The 22,550-nt window shown below is 38.6% G+C and overlaps 2 protein-coding genes across 2 annotated transcripts; both read left to right on the top strand.

Moving 5' to 3' along the window:
* The first annotated feature begins 289 nt into the window (after nucleotides 1-289).
* On the top strand, nucleotides 290-15,552 carry unc45a (unc-45 myosin chaperone A). Its single transcript, XM_079808967.1, has 19 exons — nucleotides 290-474; nucleotides 797-998; nucleotides 1,079-1,254; nucleotides 1,346-1,435; nucleotides 1,522-1,689; nucleotides 1,778-1,946; nucleotides 4,232-4,402; nucleotides 5,058-5,229; nucleotides 5,331-5,631; nucleotides 5,729-5,823; nucleotides 8,011-8,152; nucleotides 8,240-8,380; nucleotides 8,697-8,824; nucleotides 9,092-9,158; nucleotides 11,685-11,798; nucleotides 11,883-11,998; nucleotides 12,680-12,797; nucleotides 12,891-13,046; nucleotides 14,623-15,552. The coding sequence occupies exons 2-19, from the start codon at nucleotides 797-799 to the stop codon at nucleotides 14,902-14,904; spliced, it is 2,808 nt and encodes a 935-aa protein (XP_079665093.1). The 5' UTR covers nucleotides 290-474; the 3' UTR covers nucleotides 14,905-15,552.
* Nucleotides 15,553-16,282: 730 nt separating this feature from the next.
* Nucleotides 16,283-18,232, top strand: gdpgp1 (GDP-D-glucose phosphorylase 1). Its single transcript, XM_079808866.1, has one exon. The coding sequence runs from the start codon at nucleotides 16,318-16,320 to the stop codon at nucleotides 17,353-17,355; it is 1,038 nt and encodes a 345-aa protein (XP_079664992.1). The 5' UTR covers nucleotides 16,283-16,317; the 3' UTR covers nucleotides 17,356-18,232.
* Nucleotides 18,233-22,550: the final 4,318 nt, after the last annotated feature.

The raw sequence follows: 22,550 nt of genomic DNA, 5'->3' as shown, positions 1-22,550 counted from the left end.
TAGATAGATAGATAGATAGATAGATAGATAGATAGATAGATAGATAGATAGATAGATAGATAGATAGATAGATAGATAGATAGATAGATAGATAGATAGATAGATAGATAGATAGATAGATAGATAGATATTCAATGGAATTCTAACGTTGGATGTTACTGGACTTATATGGGCAAGACGAGCAAATGAGGCGGGGCGTCGAATCCTACAGCAGTCCAGAGGCGTTTCTCATGAATATTAATGAAGTAACAAGACCGTTCGACCAGTAAGATTCGGGAGCGTCATCATCGCGCATCAAAACCAGGAAGTGTACAGGCAGAACAGTCGAGAACAGAGTGAACAGAACTACTGCAAATATTTGGACCATTTGAAATATTTTACGGCGTTTTTTAAAAGAAACAAACAGTGTAGACTGTATTAAAAATACGGACGTTTTTTTTTATCTGAAAAGTGAAAACAAAGACGCAGAGAAAGGTGAGATTGTATGAATGTATGGTCACCATAGTTCACCATAGTTACTGTTACAGCTCTAGACACAGATGTTATGATGCCTGCATATTATACTACACATAAAGCAATGTGTATTATTTGCTAAAAAAAAAATTGTCACATAATTCAACGCTTTTGTGTATTTCCTCTTCTTGTCCTTTATTTTTAGATGTATTTGTGTTGAACAACTGTACCTATTCAGTATGGTATGATTTCAGTAGTCCCAGTCAAGTGTCAAAAAAGACCTGTTATATTGTATTGTATTCTATTCTGTTTCCAAATGTAATGTGTTTTTATGAACATTTAGATGACCCAGGACTCCTCTGCGCTGAGGGAGGAAGGAAACAGCCATTTTAAAGACGGTGATGTGCAACAAGCTCTCAGCTGCTACACCAAAGCTCTGAAGATCAGCGACTGTCAATCCGAGAGTGCAGTTCTTTACCGCAACCGGGCAGCATGCTATCTTAAAATTGAGGACTATACCAAAGCAGAGGCAGATGCCGCCAAAGGTAAAAATGATTTTAGGGGTGGGTATTACCTTCATCAGCAATCTCATGTTCATCACTCTAACCGAGTTGTGTTCCTCAAGCTTTGGACGTAGATCCGGGTGACATCAAGGCACGATTCCGTCGAGCGCAGGCTCTGCAGAAGCTCGGACGGTTGGATCAGGCGTTTATGGACACTCAGAGATGTGCACAGCTGGAACCCAAGAATAAAGCTTTCCAGGATATGCTTAGACAGCTAGGAGCACAGATCCAGCAGAAGGTGGGAGGTCGTGAGGGATGCTTGCAAAAAAAAATATCACTGCTATTGTTTATGATCTGAAAATGAAAACATATATTGTGTTTATACATAGGCAGCACAGCTCTCCTCCACAGACTCACGAGTTCAACAGATGTTTAAACTCCTTCTCGACAGCTCCGCACCGATTTCAGACAGACAGAAGGTGGGCGAGATCACCTTTAAACTTATTATGATTTTTAACATGCAGTCTTTGAGATGTTCTCTGCTTATATTCCCCTTTTTAATCAGGCTGCACAGAATCTGGTGTTTCTTTCACGGGAGGACGCAGGCGCCGAGCAGATCTTCAGGAATGATGGAGTCAAACTTATCCAGAGGCTTCTTGAGTCCCAACAGGAGGAACTGATCCTTTCTGCGCTCAGAACTCTGGTTGGCCTGTGTACCGGACACCAGTCGAGGGTGAATAACTTCCCGTTATAATCAAGTTTGATAGTTAAGCCCACAGGTGTCATATCTGAAGCTTCTCATATTATTTTTGTGTTCGTAGACCATGGCCATTGTGAACGAGCTTGGTATGGACCAGCTGTGTGGCGTCATGGGTTCTGCAGCTTCCACCGTGTCTCTTTCAGCATGCCATCTGCTCCAGGTGATGTTTGAGGCTCTTACGGAGGGCATGAACAAAGAGATAAGAGGGAAAGACGAAGCCATATTGCCAGGTGAGACCGACCTTCACTTTGATAGCTCAGTTCAGCGACCTACTTTAAGCCCATGACAAGACCAGAAATAATTTCCTGCAGAGAATTTCTGTTCTACTTCTTTAAGACTGGGTTATGGCAGTGTAAAGTCTAAAATGAGTGTTTATGGCCGTTATTGCAATATAATAATAGGTGGATCAGACCCCCGACATGAAACAGAGGTGGATTTGTATCACCTCAAAGGGGTTTATTTTATGAAAATGATTAGCTTACAGTACATTATCACACTTATTACTTATTACTACTCAAATAAGTAAACGGGTGAATGACGGATAAGGATTTAAAATTTGAAGAAGAAAAAAAACTGGCAAAAATGTCAAACTTTCTATACTTATTAGAGGTTTGTGTGTATATAATGCAATGGCATGTACTCATTTTAAGAATGTAATTAAAAAATGTTTTGGTGAATCAGCTCTTTTTCCCCATGAAAATGTCATTCCTGTGTAACGGTAATCAGTTTTGAAATTACTTACATTTCTACCATTGTTGGCATATACAAATGTACTGATATCCATAATTGGTGCTCAACAAACAATTAAATGTAATCACAATTAATATAATCAATTTGGGATTTAATATAGACATGGGCTCATTTTTGGCTGATGTTGACTCAAAATTCAGAACCAAATTGGGAAAAAAAAAACTGGAATATGTTTAAAAATGTTTTCCAATAAAGTAAATAAGACTTGTTTTATCATTAACTCAACAAAAAAATAGAATTTTGTAATCTAATACACAATTGTTACAAACATTGTTAGCCGGAATGACATGCTGTTAGACGGAAGGACATTCTGCAATATTTGTCAGGATTACCATGAAAACCATCCTCATATATATACTTTTCAAAATAATAGATTCATTTCAAGATGTAACATTAACATGACGGTAATTTTAACGTAGCTCTTGTAAAAATATAAAGCAAAACATTAAATTGTAAACGACTAATATTTTCCAAGTCGACTGACTAGCAGCATCACTATCGTTTAAATTGACTAGTCAGCAAGTCTTGCACATCCCTAATAATAACTATGCTGAAAATGTTACAAATATTATTTAAAAACTAGATTGATATACAAATGTCATTCTGGATAATGGATGTCATGTCCTGGCTAACAGGTTTTTTTGTTATCCTAGAATGAGAAAACAAATATTTTTTCTTTATAATCAGGCACTAACTTAACCTGTGGAAAACTACAACTTAGCTATCATCACTTTAAGGTAATCTTAGTAAATCGTTTTTTATATAAATACATTATAAATGTTTCATTAGGGTTATCCAAAAGGACACATGATATTGCTACAAAGTGCACCAGTGACCGAAAAGGTCAAAATATCAACATTTTAAGAGACGCTTACTGGTCTTTGCATGTTTTTGGGCTCCTTGAGGGTCTTCTTTTTGATACAATATTATGTCATGATATACCAAAATGCATTATGGTCCAAAATAGTCATTGATGTCTGTTATCCAGGAGTGATATTGGAGAAATTACAATTTGGAGAAAAATTTATTTCTGTTATAAAAATGTAAATAAGCTTAGTAGTATCACTATATTTGTAGGTATCATTGAAAACATCAATACAATTATGCCCAAGTAGATTATACATTTATCATAGATTATAAATTTTTTTTTATTTTTTTTTATTATTTTTTTACATTTTTGTGGTATTTTTGTATTCAGATTTGACCCGGAATGACATTTTGGTACTTTTGAGCTCAATAGTTCCTTAAAGATTGATTATTTATAATGAATACTCACATGAGCAATTAAGAAGGGGAAGTTGAGTCATTTAATGTAGTGTATTTAAAAATGTAAATCTATTTTTAATATTATGAATATGCTATGTCATTGACCCATACAAACATAAACACATAAATATTGATGAAATGTTGATAAAATATAAATGAAATATTGATTTTGAGTTTTTTTTATTGTATTACACAAGAACAAATAGTGATATGAAAAATAATCAAATGAAAAACTAGCACGGCTGGGACAGCAAAATTTAAAACATTATAAATTTATATTTCTTCCAGTCTGCAAACCTTTTAAACAGTCTTTAAAACTTAATATAAAATAAAACCAAAAAAACGTATTTAAAGAAATAGGAAAAAACTCTAATAATACATGAAAAACACCCCTTGGTATTATATTAATACTATTAAACATTTCTGTTTTCTTCTGGATATGAAATATGAAAATAACTGAAAGTGCATACATTTTGAAAATGCTTTGTATGTGTTGCAGAACCCTCCCGCGAGCTGCGTTCCATGTTGCGTCATCTAATTGAGATGCTCCCTGCATCCAGCGTGTCTGGAGGCGGACGGGACAGCGCCATCAACCTGCTGGTCAAACAGGTGCCGCGGAAATCTTTGAAAAACCCAGACAACTCGCTCACACTGTGGGTCATCGACCAGGGTATGTATGACCACAAGATCTGCCCTCATTTGAGATTTAAGGACCCGATATACTCACTGCAAAATTCTTTTCTGTTCTTCGCTTAGGGGTAAAACGGAAGTTCGAAATACGGGACCTGCAATATACTGTTAGCGAACATCCGACAATGCCCACACTAATGAGAACAGAGTTTAGATGAATATGTAAATATATGTGCTGCACGCTACCCTCTCAATAACAACAATAGAATTTGTTTTAATAAAACATAAGAAAAGCATCTGATCATAGCGATGTGGGTATGTTTGCACAAGCTCTGCAATTCGGCACTCTAGTAAAGTCACATCACGTTTATTTATATAGCACTTTATACAATAGATTGCTTAAAGTCAAGCAGCTTTACTGTATTAAACATGAAAAAAACCACCTAGGATGGCTTGAGGACGAGTAAATCATGGGCTAATTTAAATTTTAACATGAACTACTTTTTTCAACAAATGATTAAGATGTATGGAAAAATGTAACATTGGTGCAGAGTCAACAGCACTGTATATCGGATATCAAAGTACTGTATATCAGGGCCTTTAGTGTAGACTGGTTTTTCCCTGTGGACGTCACTGTTGTTAAAAATTCTTTGACACCTGAACAGATTATTTCATGGTTTTACTTTTCCTATAAGGGCTAAAGAAGATACTAGAAGTAGCAGGAACTGTTCCTGAGGTCGAGGGTGGGCCGCCGCTCACGGACAACACTCCCATGAGCTGCTCCGTTCTACTTAATAAGCTTTATGATGACCTGAAGAGTGATAAAGAGAGGGAAAACTTCGGCAAGCTCTGTGAGGAATATGTCCAGTAAGTGACATAAGTTATGTAATATATACTGTATTGTATTATATCTGTTATTGTATGGTAGAAACTAGTTCCTTTTTACCGCCCATTCACGTTTTCTACAGGCATCACTTTGGCAGCTCAAACATGGAGAGGAAACTGCGAGCGATACAGACGGTCTCTGTACTGCTGCAGGGCCCCAGTGATGTGGGAAATCTCACCCTGGAGCTGAGCGGGATCATGGAGGCCGTCATCTCCCTTTGTGCGTCTGAAAACATCACTCACCAGCAGGTGGCAGTGGAGGCGCTCATTCACGCTGCGGGCAAAGCCAAGAGAGCGTCCTTCATCACAGCCAATGGTGTGGCTCTGCTGAAAGACTTGTACAAGAAAAGCGAAAATGACCGAATACGCGTGCGAGCGTTGGTGGTGAGTATTCAGACTCAAAGACATCTGTGTTTTGAGTTGTCGTTTGTTTGCTGAATTCTGTATGGGGCCCCTGTGTGTGTGTGTGTGTGTTTTCTAGGGGTTGTGCAAACTTGGCTCTGCTGGAGGCACCGATTTCAGCATGAAGCAGTTTGCAGAAGGTTCAACACTTAAACTCGCCAAGCAGTGCAGGAAGTAGGTTTTCAGCTTTGCTAATAGCATCAGAGCGATCAATTTTGCGTATAGAGACAGAGTGTATTTAGGCCACGCCTACACCGGGGGGGGCAATCCAACGCTCTCCATTGACTTTGCATTGCGTGAAGCTGCCTCCTTGTCATTTCGGACTTGTAACAAAAAACAGAACAATGTTTAAAAGCTGATATGTGACAAGGTGTACAGCAAACAAGCTAAAAAACACAGAAATACGTTTTTATAAGCTGTCGACCCAAAAAAACGAGCCTTTAAAGGTGCACTTTGTAACTTTTCCGTCCACTAGAGGTCACCTGTTCAAAACAAAGGCGTAGTTTGATGATGCCACGTTTGAGCGCAGAATCTTGGGACATGTGGTCTTCACCTCACAGCCGGCGGAAAAGAATCGGGATAGGACTCGGGTAGAAATCATGTTCATGGATGAGATTATTAACGTTACTGTAGTATGAAGCAGAGCAGGGCCGAGTGTTGTGGAGCTGAGCGATTGTTAATAAGAAGAGCAAAACATACGCCTCACGAGCAGCGGGACTTTTATTATGACACGGTCACCGGCAGGACTTTTATCATGCCACAGTCGCAGGCGCCATCTCGGATTTTCCGGTCATGAGTATGAGGTAACGCAGCTCTGTTTATCATATTAGACACATCTGAGTGTGTTAAATGATGTTATGACGTTACTCTGTGCGTTCGCTCGGCGGCTGCTATGACACTTGTTCACACTGCAGTGAGAGTAAAGCGGTTCTGCAGAATAAACCCGAGGGTAACGCAGATATGACGCAATCGACAGGCGACTCCGTCACACGTCCTGGTTACTTGGGTAAAATAGCAATTTTCTCACGATTTACAAATAGTTGGAAACATTTAGGATATTGTTAGTACTCAACTGAACAAAATATATAACACTGGCCTAGTGGTTTTTGGATATTTTACTGAAAAAATGTTACAGAGTGCACCTTTAAGGAGACAAAAGGGGATACAGGCAATAAGACGTGAAGCTTCAGGAGGAAGAATGGGTACATTTTGGGATCCTGACACTCAGTATGCCTCGGTATGCCTATGTGTGCAGTAAACATTTTGTCAACTTTAAGTCAAATATCCAAATGTCAGTTTTATATATTATATTTCCTGTCACTGATTACGTTCCCCTCCAGTGGGTGTAGTTCTCAGTGTAATATAACATGTCGCGCTCTCTCTCAATTGCCTGTATCCACTTTTTTTTGTCCTTAAACGCTCGTTTTTCGGGTCAACAGCTTATAAAAACTTCTGGGTTTTTGGTTCTGGGTTGTTTAGCTTGTTTGCTGTACACCTTGTCACATATCAGCTTTTATACATTGTTCTGTTTTTTGTTTTAAGTCAAAAATGACCAGGAGGTGCTTCACGCAATACAAAGTCAATGGAGATGGTTTGATTGTTTTCCCCCCGGTGGGCGTGGTCTTCAGATTATGACGCGTGTCGCTCTGTCTCTATTAAACAACCACTCGCATTTCTTTCAATGGAGTAAAAAATCTAGTTTGAATGAGTTTTCAAACTGATGTCAGGGGGCTGAAAAAACTGATTTATCAAAAGGTTTTAGGCACTGTCAATGTTAACATGTTTGCTTTATATATTAATATGTTTAAAGAAATAATTTATAATATTTGTTCATTAATGTATTATTTATTGTTATTCAGCAAATATTTAAATTGTTTTATTATTTAATAATTGTTTTTTATTCTATTTTAATGTGTTATTTAATAATTATTTGATTTATTATTTTAAATATAATAATATCATATAAATTAATTAATATAATTTATTTATTTATTTTATATTATATTATATGACAATATAATATAAAATACAAAATATAAAATTATGTAATATTAGAATCTATATATATATATATATTATATAATATTATATATATTTTTCACACATTACCATATATTGTTTCCTTTATATTTTAAGAAGGAGGTCTCTCGTAATTGGGGAGTTTTTACTAATCAGAATCTGCTCTGAGCTGCATGTACCAGAAGCATGAAACGCATGCAGACGTTTTAGTTTTGCAGCTGCAGCAAAAGCAATTGTTGCATTGGAGTACATATGTAAATTTGACCCCTTTAAAAAAGCAGGTTGATCTATAATTGCAAAGGTGTTATGTGCAGGTGGCCTTTAGCTGTCGTTCTCTTCCAGGTGGCTCTGCAACGAGGCACTTCCTCCAACATCCCGGCGCTGGGCCATCGAGGGTCTTGCCTACCTCACGCTGGACGCCGATGTGAAAGAGGACCTGGTGGAGGATAAGAAAGCCCTTCAGGCCATGTTTGAGCTGGCTAAGGTACAGCCCTTCCTGCTGTTTTGGAGATACACATCCCCCATTATACTAATGCTTGACAGCAACTGTATGTTCTCGTTTTCTTTGCAGTCTGAGGACAAAACAGTGTTATTTGCCGTGGGATCTACGCTGGTTAACTGCACTAACAGCTATGATGTTGAGAAACCAGACCCTCAGATGGTGGAACTAGCGAAATATGCTAAACAACACGTACCTGAGGAGCATCCAAAGGTAACACATATAACCACAGAGATGATAGATGCGTCCACCGAAAATGAACATGTACAATCAGCATTTGTGTAATCTGATTCCACTTGTTATTTCAAACCCATATCACTCATTTTTTTGGTGTTCACTCTGCTCTCTTCTGTACAACAAAACTAAAAAGCACCATAAATGTGGTCCTTGCAACATATTAATTTGTGAAAACAGACCAAAAGTCATTATTTGCTCATCTCTTTCCTGTTGTTTTGGAAGAAAGAAATGACATGAGGGAGAATAAATGGCCAGATTTTTAAATGTGTTTTCTCAATGTGTTTTCGTGTAGGATGCCCAGTCATTTGTAGAGAAGAGGGTGGTGAAGCTCTTGGAGGCTGGTGTGGTGTCAGCGTTGGTTTGTATGGTGAAACAGGAGAGTCCCGCCCTCACGGAGGCCTGCAGAGAGTGTATCGCCAGGTCTGTCCAATTTGATGCTCAATCAATTAGGAAAATCCTGGCACAATTCAAAGGCTGCTACTGTAAAAGTACTTTAATTGCACTCCAGTTTTGGCCCTTTCCTACTGCTGGCACAACTACTGTCCCAAATTCATATTAAGCCTTGGATCAATTTGCTCCATCAGGGGAGATTGTTTGAAAATGGATTTTAGTGTGCAAATTGGTTGATTTCTGTCCAAGGAAAGGGCCCCTTTATCAAATGAGCGACTCTCTTTCTCTTCCTGACAGGGTGATTTTGGCTCTGGTAGAGAGACATGAGGACAGAGGTTTAGTTGTGGCACAAGGAGGAGGAAAAGTAAGAATATTATCTCACCATGCCTGTTAAGCTTCAGTTCCTCCCAGGACCAGAATGAGAACATATCACACCATTATTTTAATACATTGCAGTTAAAGGTTACACTTTATTTTAAGGTGACATGGTTACATTGTTCTTACTTAAATAAGTACTGAGTAAAATTGATGAACTACATGGATTTACTATAGAGTTAGGGTTTAGTTTAGAGTTAGTTACTTGTAATTATGCATAATTTACTGTACATGTAGTGAGTTATGTAGTAACATGTAACTACGTCAACTTAAAATAAAGTGTTACCCAGTTAAAAAGTTTGTGGTGAGGTAAGATTATTTAATGTTTTTGAAAAAAGTATCTTATGCTTACTCCATTTATTTGAGCAAAAATACAGTAAAAGCAGTAATGTTGCGATTATAAAATATTACAATTTAAAAATAACTTTTCGGTAACACTTTACAAAAGCGTTCATTAGTTAACATTAGTTAACTACATTAGTTAACATGAACTAATAATGAATTGCACGTTTAAAGCATTTATTTATCTTTGTTAATGTTAATTTCATCATTTACTAATGCATTATTAAAATCTTGTTAACATGAACAGCTGTATTTTTATTAACCAACATTAATAAATATTAACTAATGCTGAACAGAGGTGTTGTTCATGGTTAGTTCATGTTAACTAATGCATTAACTAATGTTAACTAATACAACCTTATTGTTAAAGTGTTACCAACTTTTCTATTTTATTTGAATATATTTTAATGTTATTCAGTGTCACATGATCCTACAGAAATCATTCTAATATGCTGATTTGCTGCTTAAAGGAACACAGCAACTTTTTGGGACTTTAGCTTATTCACCGTATCCCCCAGAGCTAGATAATTCCATACATACCATTCTCATCTCCGTGCGTGCCATAACTCTGTCTGACGCACCCACCGCTAGCCTAGGCGCTGCGTAATATCATTGCACCGCTGCACTCATGGTACGGCAGCAAAGTTCCTTGATTATTACGCAGGAATGAGAGTATAGTTCCTAGCCATATCGGTCTAGAAAATCACAACTTTTCATTTTCCATCGGTCTTATGGTGCGTTCACACCGGACACGAATGACGCAATTCGTGCGAGTGATTTACATGTTAAGTCAATGCAGAGACGCGAAATGGCATTCTGCGGCGCGAATTGAGCGTTTTGAACGCGCGATTCGCGCAAATTGCTCAATTTGAATTTTTTTTACTTTGGCGGATATTCGCGCCGCATTAACCAATCAGGAGCTTGCTCTAGGAGTGACAACAATGAGGAGAAAATCTGTGTATTAATATCTGGTTCAGACAATATGATTATCACTGTGATAACATTAAATGACATGAAACACAACCCAGTCTCTTTTTGTTAAATGCAAGTTTATGTTTGATCAATAATACAAAAGTATAAGTAAAAGGTATAATAAGCTATACATGAAATAAAGCAAACATTTCAGTCAAACATTCAAAGTCAGTGCTAGTCGGCTACAACTGTAACATAAAGTTATAGCCTAAAAATAAAAAAGTAATGAAACTTCACTTTACCCTCAGCCTAAACGATTTGCCAGGGAACAAATTATAGATCCATGAGACCAAAGATCGGCCGTTACATATACACAAGATGAATTATAGCTCGAGACACCACAGAGACATCAGAGGCAGCGGCAGACGGCAGAAGGACTAGCTGAGGAAAGGCTGCTCTCGCCGGAGTTAATGAGCGCGGAGCGCCGCTGATCCACTGGAGTTCACAACTCCGAAAACGCCAGATAAAATGTTCAAATAGTCACTCTTTTTATAAATAAACCACAGATTTGAGCTTTAAACAACTACATTATTGCCTGAAAAAGTCTTAAAACTAAGTTTTGTCACACATTAACAGTAGATTTTAAGAAAAAAAGACGTGTAAACACAGCCCATGTCAGCCATTTCTCAACGAGACGAGCCGGCTGGCAGAAGCCCCTCCCATGATGCGAATTTGCGTCTGTTGTGCAGTGAATGTCACACGCAAATGAAGCGAATTTCACACGCAAATGAAGCGAGTAAACTCATAATGTTCAAGCGTCAATCGCGTCCGGTCTGAACGCCACATTAGCACACGATGTAACTATACACATCACAACATGTAAATAGGAAAATGTTGGCGTTATTTTGTCACTTATTGAGCAGTAGGCTAGCTGGAGCCGTTTACCTCCAGTCTTTGTGCTAAGCTAGGCTAGCGGTGGGTGCGTCAAGACAGAGTTATGGCACGGAGATGAGAATGGTATGGACTTATCTAACTCTGGGGGACACGGTGAATAAGCTAAAGTCCCAAAAAGTCGGCGTGTTCCTTTAAGCAACTTTTCTTATTATTATCAAAATATAAAACCGTTGTACTGCTTTATATTTTGGTATATAAAGCAGTTATATACCAAATTTTATATTTTATATTTTTTATATTTTATATTATATTTTATATTTTACTGGTCACTAACTTTTGAATGGTTCGCTTGTTTTTCTTGATGCAGGCCTTACTACCGTTGGTTTCTGAGAGCACAGATCGGGGTAAGATCAAAGCAGCCCAAGCTCTAGCCAAGATCACCATCACATCCAACCCAGAGATCGCATTTCCGGGCGAGAGAGTACGTCCGCACCCTATTTAACCTTTCTCACTGATTTCAATCGGGAATTAAATGTATAATATGATGATTTATGTGTTTGTGCAGGTCTATGAGGTGGTGAGACCCCTGGTCAGTCTTTTGGCGCTTGACTGCACGATGCTGCAGAACTTTGAGGCTCTGATGGCCCTCACCAACCTGGCTGGCTTCAGTGAGAGACTCAGGTTAGCTGTCATCGACTAAAATGGATTTGTGATGTATATCAGAGTGAAACTGCTTCTTGCACAAGAAAAAATTAAGGGCGAGTCCATCAGGAATTGATTGGATGGTTGCGGTTTGCTATTGGTAGATCTCATGTGAGTCAAGTCAACTTTATTTATATAGCGCTTTTAACAATGCAGATTGTTTCAAAGCAGCTTTACAGCGTTAAACAGGAAAATAATGCAACAGAATTGTATTCAGCTGTATGGCCATTCCGGAGAAAACGGTGATGTCATCAGTTCATTTCAATTATCATACAGTGACAGTGTGGGCTTTAGATCAGTAGTTATATAATTAATTTAGTTTATATGGTTAATTTAGTTTAATAATTAGATTTATTTGGATATTTAGTTGAAAAAATGTAGTGTCCCCAACTGAGCAAGCCAAGCCAGAGGCAACAGTGACAGGTTTTCCCGCCCTCACACCAGTAAACACATCCTCAGAGAAGAGAAAAGATGAGCTGCAAGAGAAAGTTTAGTTTGATTACAGATTACGAAGGCACATGAATAAAAAATAATAATAATAATCTGCACAGATTTATAATAAACACTGCAATATTCCATTTAAAAAATAAGAATGATGCATTTTGCTTACATGGTGACTTTAAGAACAACCCCCAGTCAAACCACATTTCAACCCCACAGGCAGAAGATCATTAAGGAGAAAGCCGTGCCTAAAGTTGAGGGCTACATGTTTGAGGAGCATGAGATGGTCCGTGCTGCCGCCACAGAGTGTATGTGCAATCTGGCCTTAAGCGATGAGGTACGTCATTTGACAGTATTCAGTTTTTGGACCTAATTTTGAGCTAATTCCTTCTGAAAAGACTGATTGTTATGGTTTTGTTTGATGCATCAGGTGCAGAAGGGTTACCTGGTTAAGGACAGTGACCGTCTCAAGTTGCTGGTGCTGTACAGTGGTGAAGATGATGAGCGACTGAGGAAGGCTGCGTCGGGCACGCTGGCTGTGCTAACAGGGGAAATGTCCGAGCTGTGTACACGTATTCCTGACACAGTGAGTACCGCTTTGAGTCTTACTTGATTAAAGTGCCTCTATTATGTATTTTTTTTATTATATACAAAGTCTCCTAACTTTGTTTTGAAGTCTCCTACAATAGTTTTACATGCATCCAAGGTCAAAAAACGCACAAAAAAATTCATAATATACATTGCACATAATTTCTCACAGTTTCTGAAACGGTTTGATCAAGGATCCGGTCTCTCTAAACCCCTCCTTTCCGAGAGCCTGCTCTGCTCTGATTGGTCAGATGGCCCAGTCTGTTGTGATTGGCCGACCGCTTGCAGCACGTGTCAGAAACGAAATACCCATTACCATAACTGAACTTCAGCTCTGGATCTTCCTCAGCACTTGTAAACACACAAATAGTGAGATATGAACAGTAACGACGGTATCGGTTTTCCCATGTCAATTCGAGTCCTCATCCATTGGACAGGCATCACAGCATAGAAAACAGTGTCTTCTCAACATGTCAACAACACAAACTAAACTCTTCCAGGCCTCAGCTACAGCTACAGTGTTTGAGGGTCAGAGTAGACATTCATGGGCAGCCAATGAAGACCATAGGCATTATGCAAATTTGTTACAAACCTACATAGGTTCAAGCAGGAAGTAAGACTGGAATTACTGAGGACTCGTTTCAAGCAGTTCAGAATCTGTTCTTTTTTTGTGATACAATAGCTGCCTTTCCATTACCCTTAGAATTGCGCAAATTAAAATAGCGTGCTGAAAATACGCCTAATGGAAACATGTCAATTTCGCAAAAAAGTTTTTGCGCTCGCATGAGGTGGTTTTTAAGGCAATTCGAAAAAGGAATATTTCGCAAAACTGTAATGGAAACAGTTTTTTCCGCGTTTACAGGTCGCTTGGTGTATGTAAAAGTCACATGATCATTCTTTAAAGGTGCAGTGTGTAGTGTTTATGAGGATCTATTGACAGTTTTCAGTGGTGTATAAAGACCATAATTAACAGTTATGTATTTATTATCTTAGAATGAGCCATTTCTATCTACATTCACCGCGGGTCCCCTTACAGTGATGTCGCCATTTTGCACCGTCATGTTTCTACAGTAGCCCTAAACGGACAAACTGCTCTACAGAACACTAGTCACTCTCTGCTCTCTCCGATGACGACATTTTTGTCCCGTGTCGGCCACCGTAGCTTCTCTATGTGCTTCGAAAGGGAGGGGTGAGCAGTGGGTGATTGCAATTCACAACCTCACCACTAGATGCCGCTAAAATCTACACACTGCACTTTTAAAGATGGTGTTTGGACAGAAGATGGATAACACACCTACGTCTCCTTCGATTAAAAATAGAGGCTAGTGCGGTGGCTGGGATATTTTGGGAATGACTTATTGCGAGAGGAAAAAAATATGTTTTAGTCGCATAGCATCGTTTAATGGAAACACTGTCATTTCGACATTTAGAAAATATCGCAAAAGTTTTGCGCAGATCTGTACTGGAAACAAAGCTATTTTACACACTACATGACAGGTAATATCCGAAATGGGCACTTTAAGAATTCTCCCATTCTTCATCTCAATCCACTTTTTCCTCCTCCTTTTCTCTAGACGAGTCACTGGCTGGAGATCTTCCAGGCTCTGTTGCTCAGCGAAAGTCAGGACCTGCGGCATCGTGGAGCGGTCATCATAATGAACATCATGCAGGCCGACAAAAGTTTGGCAGAGAAAGTGATTGAGAGTGAGGCACTGGAGATCCTGTCTGTCCTGGCTAAAGCAGACGATGCCAAGCAGGACTCCGTTCGGAAAGCCGCCCAGCGCTGCTTGGATCTGGCCATTGAGTACGGCCTCATCCGAGACAACGAGGGAGGAGCTAATGGTAATTCCATGTAATGCAGTCTAACGGGGAGGGTTTGGAGCCTTTTATCCACTGCGGATAAAAACCTAGCACACATTTCATACTGTCTAAAGAGACCAAATATTGAGTTTATTCACTTCCATTCCATTACGTGCACTCAATTTATTTCACAAGCACATTCCAAGATATTATACGATTATTCTACTTACATGTGTGAAGAGCACACACTGAAAGGATTAATCTTATGTTATTTATGCTTTGGCACATTTGTTGGACCGCCATGTATAGTCAAGTCTTAATTGTTGAATGTGAAATGATTTATTCTGGTTTTATATAAACACTACTTTTGTTTGAGGTGTGGGGGTCTTGTTTTTATTCTTGCTTTTGTTTACAGATTAGATAGTAGATTTGCTTGGGTTTAACCATGTTGACTTTTTCACACTGTTTTGCAACTACCAGACATTATGTGTAATGTATGTAATATGTAAATAATAGAATTTCTGTATTTCCTCTTACATGGGAATTGGTTTGAACATTTCAAAGGCCATTTTCTCGTGGAAGTTTGCTCATATATTTTACCTAATATTTCATGTTTCATAATGGGTGAAATAGGATAATAGGTGAAAATTCTTGATTTTTAGAGTGATATTGCTGTTAATTTAGAGGGGTTTTCATTAAAAGTGAAAAAAAAAACATTAATTTAATTTACATAAAACATATTTTTAAATATGTTGTTGAAATAAACATTTTAACTGATTTTCTGATAATAGAACAAACAAACAAAAAACTTTTCAGTGGGGTCACTTTTGATGTTTTTTGCAAATATATGCATATTTAACTAAATTATTATTTGCATTCACTACCATTCAAATCTTTGGGATCAGTAAAATGTTTTTAAGAAGTCCCCTATGTACACCAAATCTGCATTTATTTGGTTAAAAATACACTTTAAAAGAACTGTTTTCTATTTTCATATATTTTAAAATATAATTCATTCCTGTGATGCAAAGCTGAATTTCCAGCATCATTACTCCACTCTTCAGTGTCACATGACCCTGCAGAAATCACTCTAATATGATGATTTGATACTCAATAACTATTTCTGTATTATCAATGTTGAAAAAAATATTCTATGATTAACAGAATGTCCAAATGAACAGGATCTGAAATAGAAATTTTAAAACATAAATATCTATACTAGTTCAATGTAATGCTTCTTTTCTTAGTCAAAACTTCTGAACAAAAGTGTAAGAGAAATTGAACTTGCTAAAGCCAAAGAGGTATAAAACTACAAATCGCGTTAGAAAAAAACGGCACGAGCCCTCTCACTTTCCTTAGTTCCCAATTGCGTCATGTGACTCTTCGTGACCAATCGTCATTGTCATTACTTCTGCACACGTGGACGTTATTGGCATAACGGAACGATTGTATACAAGTGAAATGTCACTATGGCTGATTTTGCCATGTTCACCTACACTAACAAGGACTTTATAAATGATATTTGTTCCGAAAACCAGAGCCGGTCAAGATTTGACATCGCGCTGCGGTCCGGGTGGACCGAGAGGAAGAACGCCGGGTTGTTTCGGTATCAGCTGGACGAGCTGGAGACGCGGATCCTCCCTGGTCCCTGCGGCTACATCGCTCAGCTGAACATCATGAGAGGCGTCGAGAGACGAAAGCCTCAGGAGATCCTGAGCGTCCGGCAGAACTTTGACCCAAAGCAGTTCAACTTCAACAAAATCAACCCCAAAGAGCTGCTCTTTGAACTACAGTGTGAAGGCCATCAGAATGCTTCAAAACGGAAGTGCAAAGTGATAATAAACGTGAGTCCGCTGGAATTCGGGCACTGTCTGCTCCTGCCTGAACCGGACCGGTGTCATCCGCAGATACTGACCCCTTTGGCGGTCCAGATGGGGATAGAAACGGTTCTTCTGAGCGCTGATCCAGGTTTCAGGGTTGGCTTCAACAGCCTGGGTGGGTTTGCCTCAGTTAACCATCTCCATCTCCATGGCTACTACCTAAAGCACCAACTGAGGATTGAGACCTCCCCAGCAGAACTGGTCCTGCCCCAAAAACACTTGCATCGCCTCCTGGACTTCCCAGCAGGCTTTCTGTTCTACACCCAGGGCCCAAACCTGGATCTGACAGTCAATGCTGTATGCAGTCTCACTGATATTTTGGTGGACAGGAACATCGCACACAACCTCTTCTTCACCCGAGGTTGTCCTCCACGGAGGGAGTGTGACCCGCCTTCATCACGAATCGGGGTGAGGGTTATCGTATGGCCCCGGTTGTCTTGTTTTGGGGCCAAAGAAGAGTCTGCCTTCAATGTGGCCCTATGTGAGCTCGCCGGTCACCTTCCCTTCAAAAACAGAAAAGACTATGACACAGTGACTGAGGACGGAGTACAAGACATCATCCGCAAATATCTGCTGCCCCAAGAAGAATTCAGTGAATTGCTAAAGCACGTCATGAAATGTTTATAGACGACACTTTTATTTTAGGCAAAAAGTCCTGTATCAGAATTTCAGGGAATATATAATAAATGTTGATGTATTAGCCTAGATCAGATTGTATTAACACATGTCATTCTGCCACTTGAAGTTGCTGCTACACTTACATCTACACTATACATGAAAGAGTGTGTATATGAAAGAGTTTTATGAGTATGCATTAATTATATGTGTATTTTTTCGTGTGTGTGCGTGCGCGGTCAAACCAAAATGTATTCAGAGACCTTCCACATTTTCTCACATTATCACAGTTCATTCGCTCTAGTTTAGAAAATGGTAATGAAATATGACAAGAACTCACAGTTACACTGTCACAACAAATTCATCTTGATAATGTCAGATACCTTTGATAGAAAGGGATTTAATGGATTACAATTAACCAATCAGCTGTTGAATTTAAGTACACAATTAGATAATGGCAATGTAGGTCAACCAATGACCAAGCGATGCTTCATTTTGTTCAGTCTGTGGTGTAAAAGGTCGCATTAGCAATTAAAGAATAAACACTTCAGCAAAATATGGTCAGGTCAAAGTGTCTGAATCATTTTGGTCCCAAATGTTTATCAATAATACCAGTAGTCCACTCCACTGTATGAAGAATTTTTGGGTATAATACGTCACAGTTTACTTTATTTTGCCATCCTCACTTACATAATTGAAGTATAGTGTCCTGCACCCACTAGAAAAAATATATATTTGGTTTGACTATATAATATATAGGCCTGTATATAAATTATATATACAATTGCATTTAACATAGATATGAAATGTGTATATATATGCAATTGTATTCTGTCTACTGTTGTTTTAGAAAAGGTGACCGTGCCATCTACAACAATAAAACAACAAACATTTCAAACAGTTGTGTGCTACGTTTGTTTATTTTAAAAAAGAAAATGCACATGAATTAATATGAGCACTTGTGTCCATCATGTTTTCATCTGCAGTCCCTATTGTGTGACCGAGTCATCACTTTGTGTGTTTAATTCGCAGACAGGCATTCAGATTCTTGCATAAAAACATACATTTTGCCATTTATTCCAATTTTGTGTAAAAAAAATATATATATATCTTATTTGACTGTCAGATCAAATAATGAGTCAAAAATAATAGCATTATACTACTATTTCTGCCATTGAAAGATATGGTAAAAGTAGTACGCTGTCCCAAATTCAGAATTTATTTGAGAAAATATAGCCTATTTGGGAGATCTGGGTATTCTATACATCCAAAAAAAATATGTGCACAACATGCATGGTATATTCTACAACAATAGTAAAAGTGGTATCTATGCTTCCACACAACTCAATACTTGATATGCTTCTCTATAGCTCTCTCTAGTGGTCTGTGAGTTTGAATCGTGGTTAAAATATTTAGACTTGAAGAATAAAATAAGCATTTGTTTGCTTAGTAGTATCAAAGGGATAGTTCACCCAAAAATGAAAATTCTGTCATAATTTGCTCACCCTTATGTTGTTCCATACCTGTATACATTTCTTTGTTCTGCTGAACACAAAAGAAGATATTTTGAAGAATGTGGGAAACTGAAAAGCTCTGGGGCTCCATTGACTTCCATAGTATTTTTTTTCTTTCTACTATGAAAGTCAATGGTCCCCCAAAGCAGCCTGGTTACAAACTTTCTTCATATCTTCCTTTGTGTTCATCAGAACAAAGAAATGTATACAGGTTTGGAACAACTTGATGACAGAATTTTCAGTATTGGGTGAACTATCCCTTTAAATATTTAATTTATTTAGTTATAAAATGACATCAACCATATATATATATTAATATATAATTAATAGCTAGTAATATATATATATATATATATATATATTACTAGCTATTAATTGCGTCTTCAACAGTGTAATTAGATTACTGTACTAATTACTCACTCTAAAAAAGTATTGGATTACTTATTACTAACTACTTTCTAAATCCCAGTTGAACAATACAAGGATATACAGAAAACTACACTTTTGCTTTTTTCAAATAAGCAATATAAAATTGCATAAATTATTCTTGAACTGACCAAAGTGTGTAAAGGGAGATGGTTACATTAAAAACATACATTTTAACATTACAATTATGTTAAATCCACTATTGTTTTATACAGTATTGTTGTTCTATAGTCTAAACAGTATTTACTGCAATTACATCAGAAGTAACATTAATCAAGAGTAATCCGTTACTTTACTTTGTCATGGGGAAAGTAATGAAATTACTTAATACACCCAACACTGTTTAGGATTAATACGCTATAAACATGATTTCTGATAATATCTCGGTTCCATAACAGAATGTTCCATCCCACAACAAAGAGCCTGACGTCTGAACTGTACACAATGGCAGGCAGCATTTCATAGAAACGACAGGTAAGTGGACACTATTTTGTCTGAATCAGTAGGCCTATGCTTGATCAGATCGTGATGAACACGCACCGCCCCAACTAACGCGCATTCAGGCACGCGGTGTGTGTTTCTTCGTTACAAAAGGAGCCTGAAAGAGATGCTAGTTTGATGGTGAAAAGATATCAATCTTCCCTTGTGGCTCGTTATAGTTATTCAACAGGAATTTCACCACAAAGCACAGTTTGACTGCCCTGTTTACAGCTCAGTCAGTGAGGTAGAATATCCCTCCCACGTGTCGAATCGAAACCGCACGCCCGAGAGGATCCAACCCAGACAACGTAAACCCACTCTGGCGTAGTTTAAACGCTCGGTGGCCTCGAATACCTATTAATTCCAGGTGATGGTCGCTGTAACTAACACTAAACCGGTCTGAGGAGACCTGTGTCATCTGTTTCACACCACAACAAAAGCCCTGCTGTGCATCTTGTATAGCTACAGACCCTTTTTATCTGCCATCTAACCTGGTACCACAAACAAAACCGAGAGGTGATACATTAGCCTTTCGAATTTACTGAACTGATTCAACTGTGAGGTTTGACTCAACCAATAGAGGTCAAACCCGGACTTGATTTCAACCTCATTCCGCTTCAATCCGTGAGACAATGATGACTAAACATTCAAAGTGCAAATAAGGGTTCGATGGCCCCTTTTAACACTTATACAGAGGGCACAAATGCTTATAATTATGTGAGATTTACATAAGTATGATACAATTCAATATGATACAATTCCAGTCAAGCCTACTAAAAAGGAACTTTATTGGCCAGTACTATACTGAAACAATGCAAAATAGGTTGAAGTCTTGAAAGAAAAAAAACATTTCTTATGTAAACAAGGGAAAACAGACATTGAATTCAAATGGTGTGAGCATACTTGAACCTTAAAAGCAAATAATAATGTTTTGCTTTTACATTTGCAAAGACAAAGAATTAAAAAAGAAAAGTCTTGCTCATGCATAAAGCCACACTCCATGAATCAGTAACAAATATTATTCAGCCCTCAGAGATCCAGGATCACCAGCACGTCCACTGAGTGACGCCTGCAGACAGAAGAACATTGGTAGAGCGTGACGGATAACATTTACATTGCACATATGAGGACGCTATGTACCAATTACTGTGCACGAAACTGGTGGAGGTTTAAACCTTCCAGCGAAAAACGTCAAAATAAACTGTCTGGATCTAATGAGAGCATAAACATGTCAATGTCTAGGCAGGTTAGAGTGGCTACAGCAATTCCCTGAACCATATCTAGTCCAGTTTGTGGTGCAACAGACGAGTTCCTGAAGTACAAACTGAAAATGTATTTTTAACGTTATAGACCTTCAAAGACAGACCTACTGTGAGCTACGAGGTTGTTAAATAATGGTTGCTTCTGTGGAAGACATCAGCCCACATTATTTCAGCTTATTTTAAAATAATCATGTTTAACAGCTGAATTTGTGGTCAAAAACTACATTACCCATGATGCTGTTGTCAGTCTATAATTCAAAACAGTCTTTAATACATTTAAGCCATTATTACATATGGACTGAGGAAATTAAGGGCATAATACACAGGTAACTGAATGAACAACAGGTGAATATAATCAGTAATTAAGGGAAAGTAGGAGCCATTAACGAAGGAGGGAGGAGCCATGGTGGAGACTTGGCAGGTAGACCCAGGGGGAAGCGGAGACCCAGCCAATGAGACCACGTGACACTGATGCATCTGGAGACCGAGAAGGAGCCGCAGCAATGAACATCCAAGTTGGAGCCGGGGTGCCAGAGGACTGAGGCGAAGCCGGTGGGACTGAGGACCAAAGTGGAGTCAGCTGGAAGGCAGAGCCTGACGGAGCTGAAGGGGTGAAGGGACGAAGTGCAGCTGAAGGCCCGGGAGTCTGTGGCGCAGGTAAACAAGTGGAACTCACTGCAGAGTCAAATGTGTCCAGCTCTGCCTCTCCAGGTAAAGCAACGACTGACCAAGGTGAAGCCAGGATGAGGGAGCCCGGTGAAGCTGTAAGGACGACGGCCACAGGTGGAGCCGATGGAGGGAGGAGCCGACTGGTCGACGAGCCGAGGTGTAACGACGGGCTCGGCAGCTGGAGGTGGAGCCAGGGAAGATCCGAGTCAGATCTAAAAAAACAGACTAGAACATAATCCTGACAGCTGTACAGAAGATTGCCCCAATCAGAATCGAAACAGATGCAAAAGGTGCTAAAAGATCTCTTTAGCTCGGCCCACTCACATGAAGCACCGCAAATGACATATTTGAATCAGTCTCCCTACGTCTCAAAATATATTTTAATATATGCATGTTTTGTCATAAACTGTTTTCATATAGCCTATAAAATCGACAAGCACTGTTGCACTCTATAACCTCTGCCAAAGGAACATTTGACAATCATCGTAAGACCACAAGTACACAAATACACTTTTCTAAAAATACACCACCATGTCAAAGTTCTCAAACTTCACAATTAATTACAAGGGGAAACAGTGAAAATTAATGGTCTCATTCATGCCTACAAGCACATATTTTGTCAGATCAATCATTGACAAGTTCAGTCCACTGACGTCCAACACATCCAGTCAATGCCTGGAGAAAGAATGTCTTACCAAGCTTAACAGTAACATACAGTCACATTGCACAAATGCGTACGGTGTATTACCAATGATGATATTAGTTTAAGTTTAAAATTGCTCCACAAATGAGTGATAATTACCTCCTTTAGCAAAAATCCTAGGAACAGACAGAATACAGTATTTCCAAGCAAGCT

Source organism: Gobio gobio (assembly GCF_949357685.1).
Source record: "Gobio gobio genome assembly, chromosome: 25".
NCBI lineage: Eukaryota > Metazoa > Chordata > Actinopteri > Cypriniformes > Gobionidae > Gobio > Gobio gobio.
The sequence above is the reverse complement of the archived record's forward strand: the minus strand, read 5'-3'. Positions and strand labels throughout refer to the sequence as shown.